Consider the following 27,390-nt stretch of genomic DNA (forward strand, 5'->3'; position numbering starts at 1 on the left):
TAAGATGCTCAGAAGCGGTATCTGCACACATGTGCGCTGATACCGCTTCTGCCCGATGTATGATCGGGGGTTTGGTGGTAAATGACAGGGGCGCTACAAGAAAGCAGCGCCGATATCCTGGGCTATGTATGAACGGTCAGATCGCCTGACCGTTTGGCCCGCTGTAGCTGTCGCTATCGACAGCTACAGCCTGGTGCTGCCCTATCCCCACAGCAGGGACAGCGCTGTCCCTGCTGCGGCAGCTGCCGATACTTGTGAGATCCTGTGCATGCTCAGTGGAACCGGCTGGGACTGAGACACAGCGCATCAGCACTAGGCTGATGCACTGCAGTTTCTAGTGGGGAGCGCCGGAGGGGGGAGTTATCGCTCCCCCACTCTGGCCGATGAGATGTTTATACATCTCATCTGTTAAGTGCCGTTATAATACATCTACCCCAATGTGCCAACAATAATATCTATTTATTTATATAGTGCACTCATATTCCACAGCGCTTTACAGAGAATAACTGGCCTTTAACATCAGTCTCTGTCCCAGTGAAGCTTACAATTTATATTCCCTATTATATGTACGCACACATACAGGCTCGGACCGGGCTTCCGATTATTCACCGATGGGCTCCAGTGATTTATAGCCACTTCATCTGCTGCGGGAGGGCTGGACTTAGGCCATGTCACCTGCACAGTGTTACAAAGATTGCGGATAGATCCCCTTCATTACAAATGCAGCTGCTTGCCCTGCAGTCAATTCAGTGACAGGCGGCTGCAGGCTGCGGGCAATGAGCGGCTGGCTTCAGGTGACATCATGGGGGACAGGCTTAGGTATGCCACTGCAGTGCTGATGTTTCCTTCTTGCCGGGCGGTCAGGCCACGTAAACAATTGCCGGGAGGGACGGCGTGAGAGTTGGACCTGCATGCACCCATGGAAGCATGCATAGTCAGAGACATTGAGGGTACACACTAGACGATGTGGACGATATGTTGTCCGATCCATTTCATCTAGTGTGTACACGGCAATACAGTATAATCCCTCTGGGCAGGTAAGTGCAAGTGGTTCTGTGAAAAATGTTTTAGTGTCATATAAGGGGGATGGAATATGGGGGGAGGGGTGGATTTGTTTTTTTCTGGGGGTGCTGTGTTTTATGTTGTCTATAGTGGGGGTTGTGTATTAATATTCTTTGTGTGAAGGGTGTATTCATATTATCTGTGCTATATGTGGGTCACTAATGCTCTCTGTTTTATATTGTTTGCATTTCAACGCTGTATTATATGTGGGTCACTGCATTGTCCTCTGTATTATAAGGTGGTCACTGCGACACTCTATGCATTATATGGTGGTCACTGCTCTGCATTTTATAGTGAGCAATGCAACACTCTGCATTATATGGTGGGCACTGTGGTACTCTCTGTATTATATTGTGGGCACTACGACACACTCTGTAATACATGGCGGTCACTGCAACACTATTATATGGTGGGCATTGTGACACTTTCTGTATTATATGGTGGTCACTGCAACACTATTATATGGTGGGCAATGCGACACTCCGCCTTATATGGTGAGCACTGCGGTACTCTCTTTATTATATGGCGGTCACTGCAACACTATTAATAATGAGCATTGCGACACTCTGCATTATAAGGTGAGCACTGTGACACTATGTATTACATACATGGCGGGCACTGCGACACTGCAATATATTGTGGGCAATCTGGCACTCTCTGTATTATATGGTGGCATTAAAATGTTCTCTGCATTATAAGGTAGTCACTCTGCAATGTAAAGCGGTCACTGTGATGTTCTCTGTATTATATGGTGGTCACTCTAAAGTTCTCTGCATTATATGGTGGTCATTGTAATACTCTCTGTATTGCATGGCAGTGACTGCAATGCTCTACGATGGGTGAGGTAGTGTAGTACAGGCAGCAATACTGAGCAATTGAGTAGTTAGACTAAATTTAGCCTGCATGCTCCATTGAATGTGTAAATACCACAGACAAAGTGCAGCAGAACCACAGACAAAGTGCAGCAGACGCTGGCACCTTAATGTAATGGGACTAACAATGGGTTTGTCCCTCACCGTAAATTACATGTCAGACTTTACAATGCTGATAGTTTATCCAAGTTAGCCCAGTGACTAGAGCTAGACCTTTTAATCCCTATGCCTTCTAGAGCAGGGATGGGGAACCTCAGGCTCAGGGGCCGTATAAGGCCCCCAGAGTCATTTGGTCTGGCTCTAGTTTTTTTCTGCTAGCCTCATCTGGCTAGCAGGGTGCCTAGAATGGTGCGCTGCGGCCAGAATCTATGCAGCAGTGCCGGTTGGAGCGTCCTTAGGATGCTTCAGACAGTCACATCGCTGCCCTTACAGCTCCCCGTAGCATCCTTAGGATGCTCCGGGCATTGCTGTAATCACTGTCAATTGTGGACCCGTCCCCATGTGACATTACATGGAGAGGGCATGGCCTGCACCGGGCCCGCAAATAATGTTATATATATCAAAATGGCCCTCGGCAGAAAAAAGGTTCCCCACCCGTGTTCTAGAGACTGGACGTAAAAATTATTACTTACCTGCTTTTAAACTATAACTAGAATACCAGATTCAGCATTATTGTTATTTTTTTTATTTTTTTAATTGGCTCTGGACCTGTGCAGTTTTTTTATTTTACTTATCGTCCTCTAGTAGCTAGCCACACCCCTGGCTGGCCACACCCCTTCAGCTTTACGCCGTCTCCCTTCAGTGGGCCCCTACCATTGCATTCTCCCTGTGGGCCCTTCATGTCCCAGTCCGACACTGTGCTGCGGTACACTTGTGGCACCATATAAATAAAGAATAATAATAACCCTGTAATAATATACAGTAGAGCAAGGTACTGTAATGTTATACTGTAAATGTTATTTTTTGGTCCCAATACAGAACTACAGTACTGTAATTGTTATCCATGAGGGCACAAGACTGGGACAAGGACCATGGGTAACCAAGCATTAATTGCCATGGGTGCCAGGCAGATAAACAAAAAAACGCAAGAAAATTTTTACTGAAAGTACATTGTAATGGAATATTTATTGGAAAAGCAAACCTAATAATAAAATATTCTTTATTACAAATTCAGAATGAATTTACAGTACTGAATATAGCATAAGAAAGGATGTACAGTACAGTACTATACTCTATTATACAGGACTTTTAAAACAACTGTTCATATACTGTACTACTTCAATTACAGTACTGTAGCTATAAAACCATACACAGGTTCATGTGTTGACATACAGTACGCCATTATTGTCATAGACCAATACAGTACAATTTGAAACACATTTTTATTAATGCATACAGTAGAATTCAATACAGCAAATACTGTGTACACTACTACATACCAGTGGCTTGACCATTTCTTTCAACTATAACCGGCAAGACTTTAAACAGATGATTTATATAATTATTACAATGTTCAGGTGTAAATACATCTTCCCTATCCCATTCATCAGCTGTTGTTTAATTGTTGGCTTCACATCTCAGCTAATGTATCTCTTCAAATGAGCCCACACCAATTTAAATGGATTCATGTCCGGTGATCTAATGTATAAAAAAAAAAATGTTAATGAAATAAAGAAATATATCTTATCCATGATACCTACAGAAATAAGAAAATGTTGGTCATTAATACAGTAAGTACTGTACCACATGCTGCACTATAGAGACTGTATTTTTGTTTTTATTATTTAATATGTATAGTACAGTATTGTTTTAAAAAAAATCACTACAGTACCTTCAAATATTAAAATGGGACCGGCTCCTAACCGTGAGATGGCTCCCCATACATGGACCTTCAATGGATGCTTTGGATGTGGCTTTAATGAGAGATGTTGACGTTTACGGAAAGACAATCTGGAGAACCTCTCAAGTGCAACAGATGATTCATCAGTGAAAATGACATTGTGAAATGTTTCACCACCAACATGCCTGTTCAACTCTCTTTACTTCATTCACTTCTCTTATCATAGGATATATTCTGTGAACAGAAGAAAATATATATATATATATATATATATATACAGCACAGTGTTTTATTGCTTTCGTAAGGACTTTTTAATGTGTGCACTAGTGAACAGTTCATTGGTGGTTTATACTGTATACAGTCTTTTACTGTACCTTGTAGGGCCAAAGCTCCATCCCAGTTCCCTACGCATCCTTCTAATGCTGGTACATGAGATATCCAGGTCATACTTAGAATGGTGAACACGTTTTAATTGTGCAGCAGTACGCTCGTCGTCCTCATGAGTTAGTTCATCCACAATTTCTTTGACTCTCCTACAACACAGTATGACAAATAGGGATTAATGAACAGTACAATGACAGTAAGATGAATTTAAAAAATTTTCTACAATAATATTACAACAAATTTTACTGTACAGTACTTCAGTTACAAAACAATATGTACCATGTGCTTTTGGAAGGAGTTACTAATCTGCGCTGCGTTCTTTCCAAAACATGATAGCGCACAGTTTGTAAACTGACTACAATGCCACTTTCTTTGAGCCATGCCTGGATCTCTTTGGTTGTTTTATTTTCTTTTTTCATGCTAGCAATTATCTTGCTCATATTTTTTTTGATAGTAACTGGCATGTCATCTAACCCAAACTCCTGTATGGAGAGAAAATAGATTTGTGATTATTTATTTAATTTTTTTTTTTACAGATTTCCAAAGGTACTGGACAAATCCTAAAAAATAAAATGAATTAAAAAAAAATTAATAAAACATCCAAGAAGAGCCCTACTGTACTTACAGTACACATGGGAACTAATTGGTGCTATACACAATAACTAACTAAAAGCTACTGTAATACTTCATGCAGTGGTGCTCATGCATGGGAACATGTTTTAGTACATGGCAACACAGACATAATGGAAGCATACAGTTGGAGGCCTCGTAGCAGGCTATACTCGAGCACGGCAATGGTCGCAGGTTCCAAAATGTTCGCCACCCGGGACCAGCAGCCTCAAGGCAACCCGCTCCTATGGAGCTAGTGACAGCATATATTTTTAGTGAGCATCTGCAATGCTGCTCGTGCGAATTCGTACATGGCAACACATGGCTATGGGGGCATACAGTACAGTTGGGGCATCGTAGCAGACTATACTCGAGCATGGCAATGGTCGCAGATTTCCAAAATTGCTGCCGCTCGGGACTGGTGGCCTCGAGGCAACCCGCTCCTATGATGCTAGAAACGGCATACATTTTTAGTGAACAGCGGCAATGTTGCTCGTGTGTTTCAGTAAATGGCAACAAAGAGGCTATGGGAGGATACAGTACAGTTGGAGCCTCATAGCAGACTATACTCGAGCACAGAAATGGTTATAGATCCTCCTCCTGGCTCCTGGGTGATGGCAGACTGGGAGGGCCACTGGGTTGGCTGGGAGGACCACTGGGAGGGCCGCTGGGGGCCTGGGAGGGCAGGCTGCCACCTCCTCCAGCCGGGGTACTTGGGCACGTTGTGGTACTGTGGAAAAATAACATTGTACGGTAAGTGACACTGTAGTGAGTGAAAATAAAATGGAGTACAGGTATATACAGTACAGTACAGTATGTCACCGCAAATACTGTACAGTAGTAAACATTTCCAGAAACGGCCACAGTAGCAGAGCCTTTGACACACACACACAGTACCTGGAGTCCGACCGAGATTCATCAAGCCCTGGAGAGTAATAAAGTGGACGGAGATAAAGCACCAACCAACCAGCTCCTACTGTAACTGCCATTTTGCAAACACAGGCTGCAAAATGGCAATTAGGAGATGAGTGGCTGGTACTTTATCTCCCGGCACTTTATCACTCTCTGTCGAAGGCTTGATAAATCTGGCCGATAATCTCCACAGTACAGTAGTAGCACCATATACTGTACACACATACTGTACTGTCCACAGTAGCATAACAGTACTAATCATTACCACTTGCTGAGGTGGTATTGTCCTCCTCCTGGCTCCTGGGTGTTGGCGGGCTGGGAGGGCTGCTGGGAGGGCCGGCCGCCACCTCTTCCTCCTCCTGCCGGGGTGCTTGGGTATGTTGTGGTACTGTGGAAAAATAAGACTGTATGGTGACACTGTAGTGAGCGAAAAGAAAATGGAGTACAGGTATATACAGTACTATACAGTACAGTATGTTACAGCAAATTCTGTAGATGTACTGTACAGTAGTTTACATTTACAGTACCTAGAAAATGGCCACAGTAGCAGAGCCTTTCACACACACACACAGGGCCTGATTCAGAGACGATCGCTCTGACAGAGCGCTCCCTATGAATCAGGGCGTTTTTTATTTTCTTCTATGGTGCGGCCTCCTGGCCACTCGCATAGCTGTGGGTGACCACCCACAGCTATAGCGAACGGTCAGGATGATGGTCGCGATGGTCCAGACCATCGCGACCATCGGGCTTGCAAAGAGACCCTTGTGGTAGGGTCTAGTGGCCGCAAACCCCAGAGAGCCAGTGGGGCCGCCCACAAACGGCAGGCATTCGCTTGGGAACGCCTGCGTTTGTGAAGCCACCCCCCCACGCCTACAAAACCGGGCGAGCTGTCGATCAACATCGACAGTCGCCCCTGTTGTAGAGAGCTCCGGAGTGAGAGAATTTCTCTCTAGCTCCAGGCTTGCACACGAGCAGTGCCGCCGCTGCGCGTGTGCAGAGGCCACCATTGACCCGCTTGCGAGCGCTCAAGCGCTTGCGAGCGGGTCTGAATCAGGCCCACAGTACCTGGAAGCCGACCAAGATTTATCACGCTTTGGAGAGTGATAAAGTGGAAGGAGATAAAGCACCAACCAACCAGTTCCTACTGTAACTACCATATTGCAAACACAGGCTGTAACATGGCAATTAGGAGCTGACTGGCTGCTACTTTATCTCCCGGCACCTTATCACTCCCTGTCCAAGGCGTAATAAATCTGGGCGATAATCTCCACAGTTCAGTAGTAGCAACATTAACACATACACTGTAATGCCTGATTCACTACGGATCACAAGTCTGCACACGCACGCACCTGGCCGCTGTGAAAATATGCAAATGAATGCATACGCAAGCTATTCTTAGCTCAATACTCAGAAGCCCAGCACTACATAAATCCGCCCCCTTCCCTCACATCCGTAATACTGTACTCACTGTAGCAATACGTATAGCAAAAACATCGGTACAATCGAGTACCATCAAACCCATACACACAATGGCCCTGATTCAGAGCTGCTCGTAAGCAGCCGCTCGTTTGTTCTGACCGATGTTCGCACATCTGCGCATTCGTACGGATTTTAATGCGCATGCGCGAACCAGTCAGTGCGGCCGAAAATCGTTTGTTCGCTATATAGCGAATGCCTGCTATTTTGAGTGACAGAAGGAGGCGTATGTGGGTGGTAACGGGAAGGTGCTTGAAAACGGGGGTGTGGATTTCGAACGCAGGCGTGCTTAAAGGTTAAAACAGGCGTTTTAAGGGAGTGCATAATTAATACAGCAGCGTCATTGACCACGTCACTTGGGTTTTTTTTACTCAGAACTGCTCGCAAAATAGCGGTTGAAAAAACCAGCCACAAGAATAGCGAGCAGTTCATACGCTGTTCGATGTACTCGATTAATCTAATAAATAGCGGACATGACGTATGGTGCGAGCGACAAGGAGGCGTATTTTTCAAAATTACAACCGCAAGTTTTGCTCGCTCGTTCAGACTTAGAGGCGTGAACAGACCGCAATTAGCGAACGGTTAATTTGAATAGCCACCCCTTGTTTTAGAACGAACGACAGCGAATAGCGAGCGGCTCTGAATGAGGGCCAATATTGGTTGACCAGACCTCACTCAGAAATTGCTAAACTTCCTGCATGCAGTGAGTGCTGAGGCTGCGTATGGGTTAGCAGTGGATAATGTATGCATGCCCTGCAACAGCGTTCACTCACTGACACGCCTGCATTCGCACAACCCCCCCGTCACCACCCACAAACGGCATTTCCTGTCAATCACTGTTCCCGATCACAGTGACTAGTTCGACTACGATCTATGACACATGTGCAGATTGCCAAAATCCGCAGACTGCATGCGTCTTAGCACTTGTGTTCCTTGCTGAATCAAGCCCTAAGTAATACATACAGTAACAGTACTATACAGTACATAACACTGTAGTCACACGCCCCCACCAAAACACACACACACACTCACAATGTACTGTACAGTACTCGAGTACTGTACTTGCATGCCTGGTGCCTTGCCCGAATTTGCTGCCATAGAAGTCCTGTTAAGAAAAATTTTTATTCAAAAATATAATGGCAACACAATATCAGGGCACTTAAATACTGTACATTATGCCACACATTATCTGTACCCTTATAAACATACAGTACAGTACTGTATAGTAAGGCCACACATTATTAGTGCCCTTATTATCATATTGTAATGCCACACATTATCAGTGCCATTATACTGAACTGCACTTTGGACCTGATTCAGACCCGCTCACAAGTGCTATGCGCTCGCAAGCGGGTCGATGGTGGGGCACTGTGCACACGCGGCATGAGCAAGCCCCAGAGCGAGTGAGAAATTCACTCGCTCCGGGGCTCGCTACAAATGGGGCGGCTGTCGTTGATCGACAGCTCTCCCCATTTTGTAGGCGGGGAGGGGGGGTGGCTGGCCAAACAGAGGCGTTCCCGAAGGAATGCCTGCCATTTGAGGGTGGCCCTACTGACATCACTCATGATGTCAGTAGTGAGCTTCCTGCTCTATTAGAGCAGGAAGCTCACTGGGGCTTGCGGCAGACGAGACCCTACCACAAGGGTCTCGTCGCAAGCCTGATGGTCGCGATGGTCGCCTGGCCGCTCGCAAAAGTTATGGGTGGTCACCCACAGCTTAGCGAGCGGTCAGGAGGCCGTTTTTTTTTTCAAAAAAAACGGCCGTCCTGTTTCAGAGCGAGTGCTCGCTTTTTGCAAGCGGCTCTGAATCAGGCCTTAATAACATTGGAGGAAATAGTGTACTGTGGGCCTGATTCAGAGCCGCTCGTAAGCGGCCGTTCGTTCGCTCTGAGCAATGTTCACACATCTGCGCATGCGTATGGGTTGTAATACGCATGCGCGAACCAGTCAGTGCGGTCGGAATTTGTGTGCTCGCAAAATAGCGAATGCCTGCTAATTTGAGTGACAGGATGAGGCGTTTGTGGGTGGTAACAGGGGAAAATGCTTGAAAACTGGGGGTGGAGATCCGAACGCAGGCGTGCCAAACGGTCAAAACGGGTGTTTTAAGGGTGTGCATAATTAACAAAGCAGCGTCATCGGCCACGTCACTTGGTTGTCTTTTAGCCTGAACTGCTCTCATGATTGCGGTAGGAAAATGCTACCACAAGAATAGCGAGCAGTTCATACACCGTTCGATGTACTCGATTAATCTAATAAATAGTGGAGATGACATATGATGCGAGCGGCCAGGGGGCATATTTTTAAAAATAGCGAGCGCATGTTTCGTTCGCTCGTTCAGACATACAGGCGTCAACAGACCGCAAAGAGCGAGGGCTTAATTTAAATATCCGGCCCCTTTTTCAGAACGACCGTCCGCAAATAGCGTCCGACTCTGAATCAGGCCCTGTATTAGAAATTTGAAGGGCAAATTTTTAGATGTCACGTGTCACATATCACTACAGCTACTACCGTGTTTCCCCGATAATAAGACCTACCCCGAAAATAAGCCCTACCCTTAATTTTGTAACCCAGTCCAAATTAAGCCCTACCCCGAAAATAAGACCTACCTGAATCTCATTTTGAGCTGGGAATGCTGCAGACGTGTCATGACGTCACCCGCGCGCTGAGGATCCTGTGCGGCCGCGCCTGCTGGATCATGTTAGATCCAGTCAGCACGCAGGTGAGAGCGACATCCCGGATGGCGGCGAGTCAGGTAAGTGCACTGCAATAAGGGACACTGCTACAGGGGGGCCTGCAAGGGGGTGGCCTGCATAAGGGTCACTTCTACGAGGGGGCCTGCAAGGGGGGGGTTGCATAAGGGGCACTTCTACAAGGGGGCCTGCAAGGGGGTGGCCTGCATAAGGGGCACTTCTACAAGGGGGCCTGCAAGAGGGGGCTTGCATAAATGGCACTGCTGTCAATATTAATTAATATAAGACCTACCCCGAAAATAAGCCCTATGGTGTTTTTTTGAACAAAAAAAAAAATAAGACAGTGTCTTATTATCGGGGAAACACGGTAGTAGCACAGAACAGTAGGTAACTGATTACAGTACGGCAGGTCCAGGGTGTTAGAAAGCAGTGCCCTTAGGTACATTATGACACACAAGAGCGGGATGTAGTTAAATTGCCAGTGGACGGGATCCTGGATGTCGATTTACTGATGGCGGTATACCGCCGCCCGGCATAATGCCGGTGTCACCATCCCAAACGCCAGAATCCCGAACGTCCAGACCCAGGTAAGTATACTACTTTAGTAGGTTAGGTTTAGGCACCCCCCAGGGAGAGTTAGGTTTAGGGTGAGGGAAGGGGGGTTTAGGGTTAGGCACCAGTGGGGGGAGGTTAGGGTTAGGGGGGGTAGAGTGGAGGGTTAGTGTTCTTACCAGCCCCAGTCGGGATGTTCACAGTTCGGGTACAGAACAGTAAGTCACACAGAACTAATTTGCCAGTGATGTGCAGGTAGGCAGGGAAGCAGAGCTTGGCCTGTCATACTCCTATACAGTATAGTACATACTGTCAGGGGTGCCGAGAGGGTGCTGAGCTACAGTGGGAGACTGCTCGTGGCTGCTGAGCAGCAGCCACAGCAGTCTCCTATGCCTGTGGGGGGGAGCGATCACACTGATCGCGCCCCCCCCCACTGGCTTTGCGCCAGGTTGAGGGGCTCACAGCGTTCCCCTCCCCACGGCGCTGCAAAAGTGTGTTGTTGTTTTTTTTTGCTGAAGTGGGCGTGGCCACGCCACCTCGTTACCCGGGCCTTTCAGGGCTCTCTACACCACTGCATAATGTACAATAATTAAGGGGAAGAGATGTACTGTACTAAGCACTGAAAAGAGTGTTGAAGTGAGCCAGTGGAGAAGTTGCCCACAGCAACCAATCAGCTGCTTTGTATAATTTTATAGTAGAAAAATGAGTAATGTTAATTTAATGCTCATTGGTTACCATACTGAGGATGTTCCGGGCATTGGTGTAGCCACCCACTACGAGCACCCGGTGACGTGCACGTGGCGTTACATGGAGGGGGTGCGGCCTGCACTGGGCGCTCGGAGCACTACGTACGGCATTGTAATTTACAATACATTAAGCCAAACAGCAATGCTGCTTCAGCGGACCCTGATTGGCTACAGGTACTGTACAGTATACAGTGCCTTTACTTACAGTAACCTAATGTACTGTACTGTACAGTAATATTCTACTGTACTTACGGTCCCTGAGTGCCTGCAGGAGCCTCAGCTCCCTCTACACCAAATCATTCCAGCACAATTGAAGGGAGCAGACCGTTCGGGCCTGGCAATATTTGGCCTGGATATCCCTGCTGGCCTTTCGGTAAGCAAGGCGCTACTCCCTATTGGAAGCGAGCGGTTGATCCCTCCACCGCACGAGGGTCAACAGCTCGCCGGTGCTATATGCATGCTGTCTAGCTGCCACTTTCTTCTCTACATGCACGGCGCACGACGCCCAAAGACGCACAATATGCACGACCCCGAGGAACATAGAGAACAACACTGACTGTATGGTAGTAGAGATTGTTCAGGCCCCTGCAGTTACTATTAAGCGTAAATTACTGCATTACAGTATGCAACAAATATGATTAATAACAGCACTATTCTACATTGTTTAGTAGTGCTTCTGGCGTCTCCCAACTATTCTTAGTGTTTTCCATTGTCATTGCAAGCGTCTTCCAAGCAGAGACAGCTGAGTGCAAGCATTTTATATTTGGAAATTCTAATTTTTAGTTCAGCCACTGAGGACTATATGAAGCGATCGGGTGTCCCGGCATTGTTTTGTTTTTTTTAACTACGTGCGTCTTCCAATCACAGACAGCTGAGTGCAAGCGTTTTTTTTGGGAAGTTCACATTTTTAATTCAGGACTTTATAAAGTGATCGGGGTCCTGGCATTGTGGGGGAGCACTGCTGAAAATGATGCTCAGCACCTGTATGTGTAATAAAAGCAGGTTTGCAGTGTAAAACATACGGTATGTACGTTGAGGTGTAAAATTAATAACAGAGCATAATTATGCATGGTTTTTCAAAAGCGACCTTTGCGGGAACCGAACCCTTGGGAAAGGGCATGGTAATCATCGGCGATACCACTAGGTTACGTTAGCCACAGAGGCAGGTGCTCACCACCTGCAGTTATATGGTTATGTCAGTGAATGGCAAGGTTTTTTGTTTTTCTTTAACTGCGTGTGTCACAGACAGCTGAGTACTAGTATTTTTTTTGGGAAGTTCACATTTTAAATTCGGACGCTGAGGACTTTATAAAGTGATCGGGGGTCCCGGCATTGTGTGACCGCACTGCAGAAAGTGATGCTCAGCGACTGTATGTGTAATAAAATTAGGTTTGCAGTGTAAATCATACTGTACAGTATATACATTGAAGTATAAAATGAATAACAGAGCAGAACTCTGTATGGTTTTCCAAAAGTGACCTTTGCGGAAACCAAACCCTACTGTGGGGAAAGGGCATGGTAATCATCGGCAATACCACTAGTTTTCATTAGAGGAGCAATCACCACCCAGCGGTGAAGCTATGTAATTGCACGCTGTGGATTCCCTTGTTCCTTAGTGCACCTTAGTACGCCTTATCTTGCCAACCTGCAGCTACCTGACCAAAAGATCCTCTGCGGTGCCCCAGGTGACTGCAGGGTCTTCTCCTCTCTCCTGCAATAGAGCCTGCGCCCAGGGGTGTGTGCTTTCTTGGAGCTCTCACTGCAGAGGACAGTGCAGTAGTACTGTAGTATTTAATTGAAGAACTCACACCTGCATAGTTGTGATTTTCAAAAGCGACTTCTAGTGGATGAACACTAGTATTACACTCGCCGGCAACTCCATATGCCACACTAAACCTCAATGCCCCACCTCGTGACACCCCATGACAGAATGCACCGCCCTGCGACCAGGTGCAGTGCGACTACATTATTACACTATACGCCATAACGAGGATAGATGAGCGTTGCTACATCTGTATATATTCCATAGATAAAAAAGCTTACGGTTTCACATGTCCCATTGAGGCTTCTTAGACATGATCTGAAATTTCACAAAACCTAAAAGTAAATAAATTTCGATCATTAAGGCTGACGCTTTAATGGACGTGTTTCTTGCACAATACAGATATGGTATGCCATCACGCCCTGTGGTTAACTGCAGATTCAGCACTCTCACAGAGTGAAATTGCTGTCACTCACAAAAGTGTGACGGCATACCATATCTGTATTGCGCAAGGAACATGTCCATTAAGGTGTCAGCCATAATGATCAGAATTTCACTGCTTTTTTAAGTTTGAGTGGCAGAAATTCTGTAGGTTTTGTGAAGTTTCAGATCATGTCTAAGAAGCCTTAATGGGACATGTAAAATTGTAAGGTTTTTTTGTCTATGGAATTTCTATGCTTTTTTATAATTTATTAATCATCAGGGATGGGAAACTGGGCCACTTGCAGGGGAGAAGGGCAATAAAATGGTACACTAGTGTAGGTGGTGGAGGGGACAGCACACAGGAGGTGTTTTGGGGGTGCAGAGGGAGAGACAGCTGCGGGGGCAGGCTGCAAGCGTGCGGGTCACTGGCAGCAGCAGGGCAGTGCACAGAGGCAGCAGTGGGGGAGCGGAGCAGTGGCAGCAGCAGGGAAGTCTACAGTGGCAGCAGCGGGGGACAGAGGGGCTCACTGGTGCTAATTAAGGTCCCTACACAAGGAACAATGTGCTCAATGCTATATCGTGATCGATTTCCCTTGAACTCTCCCTGGCACTCCAGGAAATGATATGGTGCTTAATCAGCACACTTTTACATAAGAACTATTGTGCAAGGTCTAAAGATAGCTGACTGCATGCATGGATCAGTGAGATCTATGATGCAGGCATCTGTGTAAAAAAATAATTCAGAGATGCACGCACAATCAGTGCGATCCGTGTGGCATGAGTCTGAAAAAAAAAAATCAATAAGACGAATGCATGGACGAATCAGTGTGAACTGTTCATGCATCTGTTTTAATAAAATTAAAGTGAAATGGCGTGTCCCCACTCCCCTAAAGCACAACCATCTCCAGGCTTTTCACAGCCCCGGTCCTGGCTGTGAAAATACAGGGGACAAAAGATACAGGAGTCCCCTGTATTTAGCACAATCAGCACTGGGCTCAGAGAGCCAGCCCTGGTTTTGGATACACAGGAGACAAAAAGGGTAGGGGTCCCTTGTATTATCCATAACCAGCACCGGACCCTTTCACCCTTTCTAGTGGGTTCGCCTGCCACACCCAGGGGAACCCTTTCACCGGGTCCCCAGGCCAAAGCATTACCCCTGACCGATAGTCAGCTCAGGTTGGGGATCCTTGGGAAGGTAGGGACCCCCCAATAAAGGGGTCCCCCTCTCCAGGACACCCCTGGCCTGGGCTGATAGCCCAGGGCTATCCCCGACACCTCTGGGCGGTGGGTGCATAGAAAGGAGTTGAAAGTGTAGTGCAAAGAAAGGAATAAAAATATTGGACCTGATTCAGCAAGGATCGCATTTGGAAAGCTGCACGCAGGCAGCTCTGCAATGTGATCCTTGGTATTATGCAAATGAAGCAGGAGGTGTATGACACCACCTGTTGCATCTGCGATCCCTGCACAGCGACGGAGGTAGCGGTGCAGGGAACACCATCACGACCATGGTCGCGGTGGTGAACAGCGCTGGGCGATCAGCCATCTGAGTAAGCCTCAGCTTACTCAAGCTGGCTGGCTTGTGAGCCCAGCAGACTGTGTACGTCCATGCAGTTTCAGGGCTGGCCACTCCCGGAAAACGGGGTGGACATGCCCTGTCACGGGAATGCCGGTCGACCCCAACCCTGCACCATCCCTTAAACGCCTCTGCCTGTCAATCAGGCGGAGTCATTCAAGGGCTAGCATGCGTATTAGAAGGACCCATTCTGCACACTCGCATGCGCAGATTCCCGATAATCGTGAATCTGCGTTCAGCAGTGCACTTGCATGCACTGCTGAATTAGCCCTATAGTCTTTTGCAGGTAAACTACAGGTCCCAGGAAGCCTCCCCCCATATGCTGGTACTTGGGGAACCACAAGTACCAGCAAGTGGGGCATTAAGGGCCCGCTGGTACCTATAGTACTCCTGTAACAGAAATATTAAAATTAAAACATAACACCGAATGTTTTATTAATTTATTTTGCTGCACCTTCACCTGGCTTTTACATGGCTGCTGCCTCCCCCAGGACTTCCACGGCATCTTCACTTGGGGGGCCGCCATCTCCCCAAGGATTCCATCATCTTAACCCCTGGCAGGTGTCGACCCACCAGGGCTTCTTCATCTGGGGGGACGCCAGCTTTTAAGTTTTTTTTTCATGGCCGCAGCCCTGAATTCTTCAGTTGGCGGGCGTCAACCCACCAGAGCTTACAGCGTCTTCGCTTGGCGAGCCCCAACCCACCAGGGCTTCTGGAGTCTTTGCCTGGGGGGTGGCAGCCAATTAGCTCTTTTTTTCAACTGTCAGCTCCCCAGAGCTTCTGGTGTCCTCTTCACCTAGTGGACGGCAGCCTTTGAGCTCTTTTGCATGGCCGCCACCGACTAGGACTTTGGGCCATCTGCTTTCTTCAGGAGCACTGCCACGCTCCCTCCCCACCATCGGACTGCCAACCGCTGGCTTATCTTAGCCAGCAATAACGTTGTGAGCCGTGATTTGCTCGCGGCGGTCATCTTGAATTTAAAAAGTTACACTGAGGTGCCATTTTTTAAATAGGTACCACTGCCGAACTCTGCAGAATGGTTGGCAAGGACTGGATCCTCTCAGATATAGGCCTGCCACCATGGCAGCTACCTCCGTCAGGTCCCGCCACTGCTAGCGCCTGCACCACTGATGGGTCCCGCCACTGCCCGCTACCTCTGCTGGGTCCCGCCGCTGCTAACGCCAGCAATTTTTGTGCACCCAGGTGAAGCCACTGCACACCCCCTGCAGGAGGCACCTACTGAGCATGCGCAGCAAGTTGACTTTCCATATCTATATAATGGGGCATTTGTGGGCTAATAGTTTAAAAACTGTAACTTTCTCAATTACCTGAACCCCAAAAGCACCTACACTGGAACAAGAGCTACCTAATAAAACAACCCCAAGTCCTAATTCGTCCTCTGCCCTGAGTAATGCCTTCCCAAAAACCCCTCATAGACTAAAGCAGAAAAGTGGGCCTAAAAAGTGGTCCAGAAAAAAACTGACCGTTTCATTTTTAGATTGTTCCCAAATACAAATTTTTTATTTTCCAGCTCAGTACATTCAATAGCTTTTGAGGGGTAGCCCCTTAAACACCATGCCCCCCTCCCACGAATTCTCTATGGGAAAATTCCATTTATTCCACGACCGTGCCCTTATAATATGTGTGTGTGTATGTATATATATATATATATATATGTGTGTGTGTATATATAATAAATATAAAATAGTTTTTCTATATTTCCACCCCCAGTACTTTCTCCAGAAAAATAGACCTGCTCCTTTGGTCAGGCTGCGGGAGGTAAAGCTTCCCACAGCCTGGCCGGTGCCAGGTCACGCAAGAGGCCAGGAATCTGCATCCGCCTCAGTGACCTGACACACCCCTGCTCCATCCCCCAAACGCTGCAGCATTTAAATCAGGTTACGGCTTGGGGAGTCCTGTGCAGGTGCGGACCCCTAACAATCGGAGATATACATTCATCTTCGGATGACCGTACATCTTGAATCAGGCCCATAGACCACTGATGAACGATTAATATGCTGGATTGCACTAGAATAACTCGAGTTGCACTGAATTATGTAGTTTATCTCAGTAAAACATGCTCCATTATGTAAAGCATATTGCAATAACAACAGGGGCGAGCTGGGCCGGGGGGCAGGGTGACATCTGCCCCCTGGGCCACTACAATTTTAAAGTTAGGGGGCCGCCGGGTGTCTGAATCATATGCCCGGTGGCCGGAAGACAGAGAGGAGAAGCTCCCTGACCGCTCCATTTATGTTATTCATACAGTTAGAGCGGCCGGGGAGTATGTTCTCTCTGTCTCCTGGACACCTGTCACATACTTGTGGCGGATGCAGGGGGGCTTTAGCTTTGTACTGCAGCCCCATGGGAAGCCGAGCAGCAGCTACCTCCTGGTGCACTTACTCTGCGTGACTCCAGCTTCCTCCTTCCTGACGTTGCTCATCTTTGCCAGCCGATTAGAGCTGAGGAGTAGCGCAGCCATCCCAGTGTAGCTGCAGCCATCAGCCCTGCCACGTGCACACAGAGCAGCAGATGCTCAGGTAAGTGTGATTTCCTGGGGGGGGAGGGTTGCAGGCAGGGACCAGTTGCCCCAGGGTTGGCAACATTTTCAGTCCTGGCTCAGTGCCAGTGGCGTATATATAATGGGTGCAGTGTGTGTGGGGCACACGGGGCCACAGGTCCAGGGAGGCCCGCACCGCACACCCTGCACCCATATTATTTTAAACTCACCTGTCCGTGGTCCCGCATCGGGTTTCAGCGCTGCTCAGAACAGTGTCGGAAAATGGCTGCCGTGGCCATTTCGCCGGCATTCTGCGCATGCGCAGTAGACTCCGAGCACACGCTAGTGCCTGGAGTCTACTAATGCTCCGGCGGCTGAGCAGCCGCATCAGTCGGCTGCCGGCCACCGGGGAGAGAGGAGGGGGCCCCGCACGGGGAGTGCACACGGGCCCCCTCCTCTCTTAAGATGCCCCTGCTCAGTGCTGTAACACTGCTATCAGGAGCCGCTGGGGTAGATGACAGCTGAGCAGCTGCCTGTCGGCTCCCTGCAGTGTAATGTGATCTCTCTGTCTGTGAGAGCTCATGCTGAGAATGAGGGAGAGTCTGCTAACTATTTGCTACTTTACAAGTGTATTCTAACACTGCTGTATACATTTGTATAGTGGCAAGTAGCTTACAGGCTCTCCTTTTTTCCCAGCATGAGGGTGACCATGCAGACAGAGAAAATGCAGCCAGCATGGTAAGTGTTATGGGTGTAATGTGGGGGGACTCTGTGACACAGGTGGGAGAAGGAGTGATATATGGAAGCTCTAGTGTCATTGTGGAACTTAAGTGACACGGGTGACTTGGAGTGACAAACATATTGGAGTGGTATAGAGAAGCTGAAGTGACATGGGAGGGATCTGTAGCCAGAGAAACATGGGGAGGGGGATAGGAGGCCTGCTGGCTGTAGAAATGCATGGGGAGTGGGGGCTGGAATGAGTCTGCTGGAAAGACACAATAGAGATGAGGCCACTTGGGCATTATAAGAGAGGAGGGGGCCCGTATGCAGACTGTGCTGGCCCCCTCCTCTCTCTTGCGGTGCCACTGCGGTTGGTGTGGCAGTAGATTCTGGCTTAGTGCCATAATCTACTGCGCATGCGCGGGTCTCCGGTAAAATGTCGCCTGCACCATTTTACCGGGGACAGCAGTATTGTGTGCATGCGCGAGTCACCCAGTGACAGGTCCGGCACTGCAGAGCGGCATTACTGGAGACAGCGGACAGGTATGTTACACAGTTGGAGTGATAAGGCTGCTGAAGAGAGATGGGGGATGAGGCAGATGGAGAGGCACAGGGGGAAAGAGGCAGCTGGAGAGATACAGTAGTGTATAGATCAGAGATGCCGACATTCTGGCTGCCCCTTTCCGGGATGGGGCAGCCAGATCAGCAAAATCGGGGGCATGGCCGGAATTTGTGGGTGGAGAGGGGGCGTGGCCACGTGATCGCATCATTCTGGCCCCACCCCCGCTCCACAATGCCAAGAATCCCGGCATTGTAAAGCAGGGGACGGGCCAAAATTACGCAATTTGGCGAGGATCTCGTCACCCCCCCCCCCCCCCGCTGCAGGGGATTCACATTTAATCGTGGGGGGGACAGGAGGGGTCGGTGGCTGCCGGGGAGTGGCACCCAATTTTAGTGAGGCTCCACTTCAGCAGATGTACCTGGATGCGATGAGGAGTGAGGGCGGAAGTGCGGTTCCATGCCCATAGGGGTCACCAAAAGAAGAAATTTGTCCGGCTGCAGGCTCGCTTCGCTCGCCACTGGTTTATATCCTCGCTCTATTTCCACGTGGATAGTAACTAATGATGTTGGACAGTAACTGATGATGTCAGGGAACATCTACTGAAGGGGATCTATCCACTACCAAAGAGACACTGGGGGAGGATGTGGATGGAAATACACAGGGGGCAGGAGGTGACACAGGAAGCACAAGGCTGGAAGTAACACTGGGAGCATTAGGCTGGAGGGGACACAGGGGGGAACAAGTCTGGTTGAACCTCTGTTGTATGATGATGGCATTGGTTATATTTGTACACAAGCAGGCAATTTCTGGACTATGGGATTTCCTACATGAACAGTGAATACTGACAGAGGTTCCCCATTGCAGAGAAACCACCATATAGGTAAGGTGTATTTTTATTTAGTACACACAAAAAACTATAGATTTTTTTTTTAAGGGGGGCGGCAAAGGGACTTTGCGCCCAGGGCTCTACTTGGTTAGAATCTGCCTGATATTGAAGACACTGTTGGCCTCTGCATTATATGGTGGTCGCTACAATGCTTTTTGTATTATATAGTGGTCACTGATGGTCTCTGCATTATATGGCGAGCACTGTGACACTCCCTGCATTATATGGAGGTCTCTGCTATGCTCTCAGCATTATATGGCAGTCACTGCGATGCTCTCTGCATTATATGTGATCCCTGCTATGTACTCTTCATTTTGTGATGGTCACTGAATGCTGTTTGCATTATATGGAGGACACTGCAATTCTCTCTGTATTAGATCAACAACACTGATGGTCTCTGCATTACATGGTGGACACTGATGGTGTCTTCATTATATTGCAGTCAATGTGATGCTCTGCATTATATGGCAGTCATTGTGACACACTCTGTATTATCTGGCGGTCAATGCAATGCACTCTGTATTATATGGCGGTCGTTGCAATGCTCTCTGCATTATATGGCTAGCAATTCTATGCTAACTGCATTATCTGTCGGTCACTGTGATGCTATCTGCATTATATGGCAGCCACTATGCCGTTTTCAGCATTATATGGCAGTCATTGAGATGCTCTCTACATTATATGGCAGGTACTGTGATGCTCTCTGTATTACATGGCAGTCACTGATGGTCTCTGTATTACATGGCGATCACTGCAATACTGTCTGTATAGTATGAAGGTCACTGAAATGCTCTGTGATAGGTGAGATAGTGTAATACAGGTAGCATTGAGTCTAGAGACAGAGGAGCCTGCATGCTCCATTGGAAGGTGCAGAAAGCCCAGAACCGTAGAAAAAAATCCCTGTAGCTGGCAACTTAATGTAATGGGACTAAAACATTTTTTCTCTCTAATCCTACACATTTCATTCTCATTCTTTACAATGTTGACACCGCGGCGCACCAAACCGAGTCTTTGCATTGGGTGACAGAAAGCCTAGCTTCACCTCTACCTGGACCTCGGTATCCAGTCCACTCCCAGGCTACCTGCTATGGTGAGAGAGCTCCTGCTATGGATTGAAAATGAATTACACTACTTACTGGCTGTCGGTGTAGAGTGACTTCCGCTAACTGATTACTAGAATGGTCCCTGTATTATATACCCATTACTAGAATGGCTGTTTTATATATTGGTCATTATATCGGTCACGGAAATGGTCCCTGCATTATATAGCGGTCGCAGGAATGGTCCCAGCATATTATGCCAGTCACTAGAATGTCCCCTATATTACATATCGGTGACTAGAATACAGTAGTCTTGGTTTTGTATATGGTTCTCTGTATACGTGGCCAGTCTGTGTGAGTATAGGACTACTTATAAGTCCGACTGTCGAAGGATCTGTGACCGCATCTTTGTACGCGATTGCTTGGATTTGCTTAAGAGCCGGTGGGCATCTCTATACATATACAATACAATACCTGTGTTTGCGACATTTGCATATTCTCGCACAGCCGCTGAGTTCATCTCTGAATCAGGCTCTTTATATTCATATTTTGAAAACTGCTATTTATTTTAAATAGGGGTGAGCGGGTTCGGATTTCTGAAATCCGAACCCCCCCGAGCCCCCCCGATCCGAGGCCGATCCGAGTCAGGCTCGACTTTTCCCGCCTGACTCAGATCTGAAATCGAGGCAAAACGTCATCATCCCGCCTTCCGGGTCTCTTGTATTTTGGATCCTATATAAGGTACCCGCGTCGACGCCATTTTCTCACTCGGCTGTGGACAGTGAAGAGGGAGGGTGGGAGTTAGGGCTGGCTGGGCTGTGTAGTGTAGTGTAGTGCAGTGTAGTGTTGTGCTGTGCTGCTGTTGTACATAGGGGCTGTGTCCACTCCTTCAAAGTCCATAGGGGCTGGCTGGACTGTGTTGTGCAGTCAGTTGTCCATAGGGGCTGTGTCCACTCCAAAGTCCTGTGCAGTGTCCCAGTCCTAAAGGGGTGCTGTAGTGTTGTCCAGGGGTTGCTCTGTCCATCAGGGGTGCTCCCCCCAAGTGCAAGAAAAAAAAATATTTTTTCTGTGTTTGTGAATTGTGTGCACTGTGGCTGCACGTGCATCAACAAAGGAGCAACGCCAAGCGTGCGCCTGTGTCCCATTAGTAAAGGGACGGCTGGCTTGTTCATTAAAAGGTGCTGTAACCCCCAAAGTACACTCCAAACAAAATAAAAAAATATTTTCTGTGTTTGTGAATTGTGTGCGCAGTAGCCGCACGTGCATCAACAAACGAGCAGCGCCAAGCGTGCGCCTGTGTCATAAGTAAAGGGCCGGCTGGCTTGACCGTTAAAGGGTGCTGTAACCCCCAAAGTACACTCCAAACAAAATAAAAAAATATTTTCTGTGTTTGTGAATTGTGTGCACTGTGGCTGCACGTGCATCAACAAAGGAGCAGCGCCAAGCATGCGCCTTTGTCCCATAAGTAAAGAGCCGGCTGGCTCATTTCTTAAAGGGTGGTGTAACCCACAAAGTGCACTACTCTCCAGCAAAAATAAAAAAATATTTTCTGTGTTTGTGTGCGCCTTAGCCGCACGTATATATCAATATAACATAAATGGAAGACCAAACTTTCTACGATAAAAATAAAATAGGGAAAGATCAAGAACCACTTCCTCCTAGTGCTGTTGCTGCTGCTGGGAGTTGTTCATCATCCCAGAGAGGAAGTAGGAACACCATTACTTTTACTAAACAATTGACCCTCCAACAGTCCCTAGTGAGGAGGATGAAGTACGACAACAGTCATCCTGAAGCAAAACGTATAACTGAGGCCTTGACTGCTATGTTGGTGTTAGACGTGCGTCCGGTATCCGCCATTAGTGCAGTGGGATTTAGACAATTGATGGAGGTAGTGTGTCCCCGGTTCCAAATCCCATCTAGATTCCACCTGCATCCTCAAAGCAGCAGCGACAAGCGTGCGTCTGTCTGTTAAAGGGTGATGTAACCCTCAAAGTGCGCTCCACAAACAATAAAAAAATTCTTCTTTTTTTTTCTCTTTGTGAAATGTGTGGGCTGTAGCCGCACTTGCATTCTCAAAGCAGCAGCGACAAGCGTGCATCTGTCTGTTAAAGGGTGGTGTAACCCTCACAGTGCTCCAAAAAATAAAAAACTATTTTTTTTATGTGTTTGTGACTTGTGTGCGATGTAGCCGCACGTGCATCAACACAATTGCAGCGCCAAGCGTGCGCCTGTGTCATAAGTCAAGGGCCGGTTTGGACATCTGGTCCGGACTGAAGGACGTGCCAACAATTTCTGACAAGTCTACTGTCACTGCATATGATACTGTCCTCAAAGCAGCAGCGACAAGCGTGCGTCTGTCTGTTAAAGGGTGGTGTAACCCTCAAAGTGCGCTCCACAAACAATAAAAAAATTCTTCTTTTTTTTTCTGTCTTTGTGAAATGTGTGGGCTGTAGCCGCACCTGCATCCTCAAAGCAGCAGCGACAAGCATGCGTCTGTCTGTTATAGGATTACATCGGTGACAGCATCCAAGTAGGCATGTCAGACAGTCCGTACATGTACTGGCAGGAAAAAGAGGCAATTTGGAAGCCCCTGTACAAACTGGCTCTATTTTACCTGAGTTGCCCCCCCCTCCAGTGTGCACTCCGAAAGAGTGTTTAGTGCAGCCGGGAACCTTGTCAGCAAAAGGCGTAGGAGGTTGCTTCCACAAAATGTGGAGAAGATGATGTTCATAAAAATTAATTATCAACTTTTCCAGGGAGACCAGCCTCCAGAACGTACAGAGGGACCTGTGGTGGTGGATTCCAGCGGGGACGAATTAATACTCTATGAGGATGTACACAACACTGAAGAGGGTGAGGAATCGGAGAATGAAGAGGATGAGAACGACATCTTGCCTCCATAGAGCCAGTTTGCGCACGGCCAGATTAATTGCCAGCTTGTTTTGTGGGGGCCCAAACGAACCAATCATTTCAGCCACAGTCGTGTGGCAGACCCTGGCGCTGAAATGATTGGTTTGTTAAAGTGTGCATGTCCTGTTTATACAACATAAGGGTGGGTGGGCAGGCCCAAGGACAATTCGATCTTGCACCTCTTTTTTTTCTTTGCATTATGTACTGTTTGGGGCCTAGTTTTTCAAACTGCCATCCTGTCTGCCACTGCAGTGTCACTCCTAGATGGGCCACGTGTTTGTGCCGCCCACTCGTGTCGCTTAGCATAGTCATCCATCTACCTCGGTGCAACCTTTTGGACATAAAAACACTATTGCGAGGTGTGAGGTGTTTAGAATAAACTGGAAATGAGTGGAAATTAAGGTTTTTGAGGTTAATAATAGCATAGGAGCAGAAAAATCAACACATTCTGTGATTTTAGCTGTTTTTATGCTTTTTTTCAAAAAAATCCAGATCCAAAACACAAAACCCAGAACACGGAAGGGTGGTTTTGGCAAAACCAATCCAGATCCAAAACACGAAGAAAGATCCAGATCCAAAACCAAAACACAAAACACGAAAAGTGGCCGGTGCACACCCCTAATTTTAAAACAAATGTTTGTAAAAAACAAAACAAATATGTAGACAAGAGAGATCAGGTATAATAGTGTATGGGTCAATTTCACAGTTTAAGAACCACAGATCTATACCAATGAAATGCTTACCGTTTATTAGATAATGTCTGTACAATTGTTCTGGCATCTTCCATGCTTATTTCACCGTTTATTTCTTTGTGAAAATGTGAAAGCTGTGACTTCACCTATAATATTTAAACATATAAAAATTAAAATTTATAACCAATATATATTTATTTATTACTGTTCTTTGGGGAGAAAAGACTTTAGAGCTCATTCAGACCTGCTCGCAAGATGCGGCCGCTTGCTGGCAAAAAGGGGCCGGATATTTAAATTAAACGCTCGCACTGCGTGGCATAAGGACACCCTCTATGTCTTAGCGAGCTACGGCACTGAGCGCTTGCTAGTGTATAAAGACGCCCCCTTTCCACTCGCAACACACGTCATCTCCTGGAATTGTAAGATTAATCGGTAACATCGAGAGCCATCGGAGCTGCTCGCAGCCCTTGAGGTAGCCTTACCCCGCCGTAAGCACTGCGATCAGTGCTGGCTGAAATACATGCAGGTGACTTGTACAATGACTCTACTTTGCTAATTATGCACGCCCTTTAAACAGCGTTTTGTCGGCCTGACACGCTTGCATCCGCAACACCACTCCCCCGTTTATAAGCACCTTCCCCAGTTACCACCCACAAACGACACTATCTGTCATTCAAACTAGGAGGAAGTCTGTGTGCTACGAGCGCACGATTCCCCGTTGCTGAGACTGGCTTGCACACGCGCACTGCGAATTATACGCATGCGCACTGAGATACAATCGCCCAGCAGCGAGCGATCGCTACCTAGCGAACGGGTCTGAATCAGGTCCTTTGTCAACTGGTCCTAAATTGCATCGATTATGGTAAATTTACTGCCAATATCTGAACATCCCATCCATGACCTTTTCATCTCCAACTCCCTGAATCTCCAAGCCATTACTGAAACCTGGATTTTACCCTCTGACACCACTTCTCCTGCAGCTCTCTCCTCTGGGGACCTCACCTTTTCCCACACCCCCTGACCTGGGGGTCGCCATGGTGGTGATGTTGGGGTCCTTCTATCCCCCAGTTACTCATACCAACCCATACCATCTGAACCATCCCTTACATTCTCTACATTTGAAGTCCATGCTATACGCCTCTTCCGCCCAGTACACCTCCGAGTAGCTGTCATTTACCGTCCCCCTGGCCCTCCCTCCAAGTTCCTTGACAACTTTGCTTCCTGGCTCCCTCACTTTCTCTCCTCAGACCTTCCCTCCATTATCCTAGGTGACTTCAATGTTCCAATTGGTATCCCCACAGAATCCTCTGCCTCCAAACTCCTCACCCTCACATCTCCCAATGGACCTCCATGTGAGTGGCCATTTGCTTGATCTGGTTTTCACTCACCTTTGCAATATTTCTGATTACTCCAATTCTCCATTCCCCCTTTCTGACCATCACCTTCTCTCTTTTAACCTGTCCCTCTCTCCTTCCCCTCCTCTACCTCCAAAAGCCCATCACGAAGTGTAACAATGAGGCTATCGACACAGATTCCCTTTCTTCCCTGCTTGACTCGCTTCTCTCCGATATTCTCTCTCTCTCCTGCCCTGAACAAGCCACTTTCCTATACAATGCCTACTTTACTTCTGCTCTGGACTCTGGGCCTGATTCAGACCCGCTCGCGAGCGCTATGCGCTCGCAAGCGGGTCGAAGGTGGACCAGTGCGCATGTGCGAGACCCGGATAGCGATGGCCAAGCTCCGGGTCTCGTACCGAAGGGTGCGTGCTGTCGATGTTGAGTGACAGCACACCCCCTTTGGTGGGCGGGCCGGGGGCGTGGCTGCCCAGACGGAGGTGTTCCCATGGGAACACCTACCGTCTGGGGCCGGCCCCACTGACATCACAAGTGATGTCCGTGGGAGTGCTTTTGGCTCTGTTAGAGCCAAAAGCACTCTTGGGCTTGCGAGACCCTACCGCAAGGGTCTCATCGCAAGCCCGATGATTGCAATGGTCTTGACCATCGCGATCATCATCATGGCCGCTCGCATAAGCTGTTGGTGGTAACCCACAGCTATGCAAGCGGCCAAGAGGCCACAAAAAAAAAAAGGGCTCTGAATCAGGCCCTCTGTTGCTCCGGCAATCACTGCTCAGACTCGCAGATCTACAGTACTCCTCAACCCTGGCATTCCAAATGCACCAGATACCTGCAAAACTGTTCATGAACCGGAGAGCAACAGTGGAGAAGATCACGGTCTAAGGCAGATTTTCTCCATTTCAAATTTATGCTCTCATCCTATAGTGCTGCTCTTTCCCTCTCTAAACAGTCATATTTCAAGAACCTCATCTCCTCTCAGTCCTCAAATCCCCAGCATCTCTTCACTACTTTCAACTCCCTCCTTCGCCCACCCCCTCCTCGTCTCCCTTCCTTGCTCTTTGCCCTTGACTTTGCTACCTAATTTACATCTAAAATTGATTCCATACATCAGGACATCATATCCAACCAGTCCCCCAGTTCTCCATCTACTCCTTTTCCAGATCACCCCTCCCCATCAACTTTACCAACTCTAACATCTAACAAGTCATTGCCCTCATCCGGTCCCCCCCCTTCCACCTCCCCCCTTGATCCTGTCCCCTCCCGCCTCCTCCGCTACCTCTCTCCTTCTGCCTGCTCCCATCTTGCCCACCTTATTAACCTCTCCCTCTCATCAGGCACTGTTCCTTCTGCATTCAAGCATGCCCTTGTCTCTCCATTCTTAGAAAAACCTACCCTTGATCCTAACCTTCTCTCTAACTACCGACCCATCTCTCTCCTCCCTTTTGCCTCCAAACTCCTTGACCGGATTGTCTACAACCGCCTTACTGCTTTTCTTTCCTCCCCCTTCCTCCTTGACTCTTTTCAGTCTGGCTTCTGTTCTCTCCACTCCACTGAAACTGCCCTCACGAAAGTCAGCAATGACCTCCTTGCTGCCAAATACAGAGGCCACTACTCTCTGCTCATTCTCCTTGATCTCTCTGCTGCTTTGGACACTGTGGACCAACCTCTCTTGCTGCATATCCTTCACTCCCTTGGTCTACATGACACTGCCCTCTCCTGGCTGTCCTCCTATCTCTCTGATTAATTTTTCTCAGTTTCCTCTCATGACTCCTCTTCCCCCCCCCTCTTACAGTAGGTGTTCCCCAAGGTTCTGTTCTTGGACCTC

General features: G+C 47.9%; 1 protein-coding gene and 1 pseudogene across 4 annotated transcripts in view; both read right to left on the reverse strand.

Annotated features, from left to right (window-relative positions):
* LOC148501331 (uncharacterized) overlaps positions 1 to 27,390 on the reverse strand; it is a 276,950-nt gene that overhangs the window by 67,952 nt on the left and 181,608 nt on the right. For 2 of the 3 annotated variants that reach the window (XM_088450639.1, XM_088450638.1), the window contains one exon: positions 24,262 to 24,356. In XM_088450639.1, the coding sequence (XP_088306765.1) occupies positions 24,262 to 24,356 (95 nt within the window). Of the gene's footprint in view, positions 1 to 5,352; positions 5,498 to 5,944; positions 6,068 to 24,261; positions 24,357 to 27,390 lie in introns of those variants that run through there. The other variant, XM_088450640.1, reaches the window with a different exon arrangement.
* LOC148501332 (uncharacterized) lies at positions 3,143 to 4,653 on the reverse strand (annotated as a pseudogene). Its single transcript, XR_015870061.1, has 4 exons — positions 4,438 to 4,653; positions 4,149 to 4,307; positions 3,766 to 4,008; positions 3,143 to 3,572 (listed from the first exon to the last, which is right to left on the reverse strand). The product of XR_015870061.1 is annotated as an uncharacterized LOC148501332 (transcript).

Source organism: Taudactylus pleione, unplaced genomic scaffold, assembly GCF_031769625.1.
Source record: "Taudactylus pleione unplaced genomic scaffold, aTauple2 ptg000520l, whole genome shotgun sequence".
NCBI lineage: Eukaryota > Metazoa > Chordata > Amphibia > Anura > Myobatrachidae > Taudactylus > Taudactylus pleione.